Source organism: Dufourea novaeangliae, unplaced genomic scaffold (genome assembly GCF_001272555.1).
Source record: "Dufourea novaeangliae isolate 0120121106 unplaced genomic scaffold, ASM127255v1 scaffold48, whole genome shotgun sequence".
In the NCBI taxonomy this organism is placed as follows: Eukaryota; Metazoa; Arthropoda; class Insecta; order Hymenoptera; family Halictidae; genus Dufourea; species Dufourea novaeangliae.
In genome coordinates, this window is record NW_015373938.1 from 1,132,469 (window position 1) to 1,137,172 (window position 4,704).

The window sequence follows — 4,704 nt, forward strand, 5'->3', positions numbered from 1 at the left end:
ATATAGGTAGTTAAAGAAGAATTGGGCTCAGAAATAAGTAGATCCATTACTGTAGTTGTAAAGGCAGTAACGCACCGTGGAACGCAAACAACGATACACTGTAATCCTGACGAGACCAAAGAGACGTTCATCGATATGCTCATCGGCACTCGAATATGAATATATTAAGTAATGCTGTATGTACATATACCGTTAGTTACGTGTCACAAGGAATACCATTTCCATACACTTGGCAATAGATTTCGAGAACTCGTCGATAGATTAATAAATTTCTTCGAATAAATAAAAATTTCAAGCAGCAATTTACCATGAGAATAATCTTCAGTCGGTCAAAATTTTATCTGACACGTTCATTTGTAATTGCAACGAACGCATTACGGTGTATAATTTTTGTTTCTTTTTAATAATTCATCTTTGTGGGCGCAAACTTTCATTGAATAATTTATGATGACAACAGGATTACATAAATGAGGCGGAAACTAATTCTTCATGGCGTAACACACGCGTTTCCCGTTCGTCGATAGGAGAATATCCTATGGATAAACATTTATTTCCATTACAAAAAATGGGTCTTTTCCGAGCGAAATTTATTCACTGATATTTTATCTACAGAAATGTCTCGGCTTCTTCATCTGCTATCACGTGCAGCGATAAGTATAATTCCACAAAATAACCGTATCCTGTGGCACGATTACTTATGACCGTGCAACAGGTGCATAACACGCTCTGAAAACCGATCTTTATCCTTCCGTGCGATCACGTGATTAGACATTTAGTCACGTACACATTTTTAATTTACACGAACAATCAAATTTCCCCCAAAAATAATATTGGGTTGTTCGGAAACTTCGTAGCATTTTTAAGGGTATATTCTTATTTATTCGATTAATTTCATTGTAGCAGTTACATGTAACCTTCATTGTTTTAGCTAAAAAAACTCTTTAACATGATTTTAAATGAATTTTTTTTCTTAATAATATAATATTCTAGCAAACTAAATAAATAAACATCTAACTGGGTAAAGTCCAATTAATTGGGTGGATCTTATAGAATTTTCCAGACGACGTGGGTAAGTTTTTTTTTTTTAGGTTTGGTAGAATGCAATGAAAATGAACTTCATGCTTGTTCACAAGTTTCGTCGATATTTCTCATAGAAAACAAAGAAGAAAACTACGAGTAATTTGTACAACAAATACTACATTCAATCCACACCTGGAAAATGGTACCTATCCACCGCATCAAACGATTTCTCCTTCGTCCAGTGAAAAGGTAACTAAAACATTGTGTTCATAACGTTATGAACTTCTCGGAACGACCACACTGATTTCAAATCCTCGTTATATTTGAGAATTTCTTACATAGGAATATGAATAAAATAATTTTTATTGCTACAAATATGTCGATAATATTCGATACGAAACAATTTACAGTCATTATTCATTTCCATATTTGAAGAATCCCAATAAAGCAGTTTATCATACTTTAGTAATATATTTCAGTTTAATCAAAAGTTTTAGAGGTTATTTTAAAAATTACAAAGAACCTACATATACAGTGGGTCAAAACGGTATTGGCAAACAAAAAAATTTTTATAGATTTGAGGTGCGATGTCATACAATTGTTATCTTCAATTGTTTGTAAATTTTTCATGTGTCTTTTATTATTATATATGTTTCGTTTTATTCAATATATTTTACGGGACCAGAGCGTGCAAATGCTTTTTTCCACACTGTATATACATAGAAAAGAAGAAAAATATACCGAACGATTTTTAGATGTAACTTTTATGAAATGTCAATAGACCAAGTTTAAAGTTCAGTACTCATTAAAATATCTCACCGATAGCACTAGAGATTAGATGGTACCTTTTATTTTTATGATATCTTCCAGTTTTTGCACATGCATACAATTCAAAATTCACATTGTAAGTTTGTTTTCTTTAAATGATTACTTACCTCAAACATTCCGAGAGTAGACTATCTGTCTTGCAACGCAAAAGATGTGTCTTGGACGCCTGATGAAATTGACGCGAAGAGTTGTCTCTAATACGCCAAGAATTAACAATTTTCCGCGGAAAATCTTGTTTAAATAATGACAGGACACGTTTTTGTAAAGTAGAAGACATATCTGCGTATATAAAGTACCGGACAATGACACGATCTTAAGCCCTCCTCGTTGGAGTACAACGAACTATTTGTTTATTTCGTCCTGTACATCAAGTATGGACGTTGCGTAGAAGAAAAATTTTTGTTAAATACACATATGCAGAAATAAACCAAAGATCGTTATTGCAAATTGAACAGTAAATGATTATAAATATAATAAAGGAAACGTCAGGTTCGGGAAGCGTTACCGCATAACCTCCACGCGCTACCCACGCGCTACTTATACTAATCTGACTATGTGAAAACCACTGTTGCCAGCGTTGCCTTGCCAGAATGACGTCCTGAAACCAATGAATTTTGTAGAGATCAGAGGTCTTGCCTCGCGTAGACAGACCATCTGCGCACTGCAGACCGTGTGGCAATTAATAGTACTAATCCGCCGTGGACGCATTATATAAACAAATATTTATATAACAATTTAATACAAATATGTATATATAACTTAATATAAATATATACATAATAACACACGTGTATATATCTATATTATTGTGTAAAAACTTCGAAGATATTGATTTAAGAAGCATTTTAAAAAAATGGGAGATGTATTTATTCCTCTTCAATATTTAAATTTTATATTAAACAAATACATATTCTCTTACATATACACAAATTCGTACAATTAGATGTTACCTTCATTCTAATTATTACAGTACGTACATATGAAAACATTGGAAGAAAAATCCATCACATTAATATGTTACGTACAGTAAAATGAAAGCTTGGAAGATATTAATTTGAGAAGCATTTTCAAAATTAGATTTTTTTGTTAAGCTGGTCCACGCATATGCATTTTGTTGATTTAATGTCAGTGAGCATGGATAATATGCATGGAAATACAACACATCGTCTTTTCTTTTTGTCCTCTAAATAATGTCACAAGTGTTCCGTCCTCAATATGGACTTTCTTTATTCACGGTATATTAATTTCTTTGGGCGGCTAAAATGCTTCTTTTAAAATCTGGAAAATTCCTAACAACCCCTTTTGAAATAATCTGACAATAATGTATTCGGCGCGCGTATAATTGCACCTAATTCAAAGTCCCTTTACGTTAAAATGGTTTCTAAGAATTCAATACCGTCCTACTTTCCGGTAATAAAGACATTTCCAAATTATGTGTTACAATGAGCCACCGTGCAGTCTCGTTATTGCCTCCATTTACGATAGGGTTGCCCGCGTTGCGGTCAGATACGTCTCACCCTAAGTACCTGCTCATATTCGGTAATAGTACTATTATTCCAATTGTGGTTTACACTATGTGTATACTTCTTTTCAGACATAGAAAAGTAAAGGACTACTAATATCACATGTGCGTGGACCAACTGCAACGGTTCTCAGAAACGCGAAATATATCGTTAATACAAAAATCGAATTTTGAAAATGCTTCTCAAATTAATATCTTCGAAGCTGTTATTTTACTGACATATTACAAAGTGAAAGTACACAATAATTAAAAATAAAAACTAAAACGGTCGCATCGGGATACGAACAAGCTCTTCATCATGAACGAGCGTGTGAGAGAAATCATTCTGCTCTCGGCGTCGGTCCTTTACTTTTCTATATCTGAAAAGAAGTACATATGCACATAGTTTAAACTGCAATTGGAATAATAGTACTACCACCGACGAGGTATAGGATAGACCTATCATCTTATGGGACTTCGTGTCTCATGTTCTGAAATACCGATAATGTAAAAAGTCAGGGATTTTCTGCTGCCCTCTACGTTATGAGAACGATGAATTTTTGAACTACGTTAAATCCATTCAAACTCAACTAGTCTAACTTCTACAGTGTTGTCGAGTCTAAAGTACAATGTTGTCAGATCATGAGTGTTCGGTACGTCGGAAAATCATCGAAGGGACCATGGTCGTGAACGGATTCTCTTTCGTCCGTTCACTGTAAAGTAGACGTATTAGAAAGGAGTCTTGGGTTCCAGTCCCGACGGACCTATTGGTTTTTTTTCGCGTACAAAAAAATGAATGCGCTTAATATTGTTTTTATGAATATGTATACATATATATTATTATGTACATTTGAGTAAATTATTTTATTATTCCATTGTTATTACAACAGTTTAACAGTGACAACGAACGCATGCATATTTTCAAATATCGGACTAATAGTATATTTTTATTCTATATTATTACATATAAGTGAGTAATACGTATCAAAAACGTAATCGAAACACAGATTTTTATTACACCACAAACATCGCATAAAAGATATTTCGTTATATTGACATTTGTAATAATTATGGATGTTGCGGGGAAATCTATTGACATTATGGAACATGTAACGAAATATCACTGTAACACTTAACAAAGGTTTAAAGTTCCATTTATATCATTGTCCTGTGAAAATGTTCATACTTCCAGCAACATTCATATTCCGATCAAAGAATTTACAGAATAAGGAAAAGGAATCTAAAGTAATTTTCAGTAGTTCCATACATCTTTATCTCGAATACTTTTCTAAAACATTCAAAGTACTAGACATTTTTACACTTTGAATCTCATATCGATTTCTAAAATAATCCTA

The 4,704-nt window shown here is 33.1% G+C and overlaps 1 protein-coding gene across 1 annotated transcript in view; it reads right to left on the reverse strand.

Moving 5' to 3' along the window:
- Positions 1 to 2,414, reverse strand: part of LOC107185533 (farnesyl pyrophosphate synthase) — a 10,431-nt gene extending 8,017 nt beyond the window's left edge. Inside the window, exon 1 of the mRNA XM_015573229.1 lies at positions 1,956 to 2,414. Coding sequence (XP_015428715.1) covers positions 1,956 to 2,125 — 170 coding nt within the window. The 5' untranslated portion in view covers positions 2,126 to 2,414. The remainder of the gene's footprint in view (positions 1 to 1,955) is intronic.
- Positions 2,415 to 4,704: the final 2,290 nt, after the last annotated feature.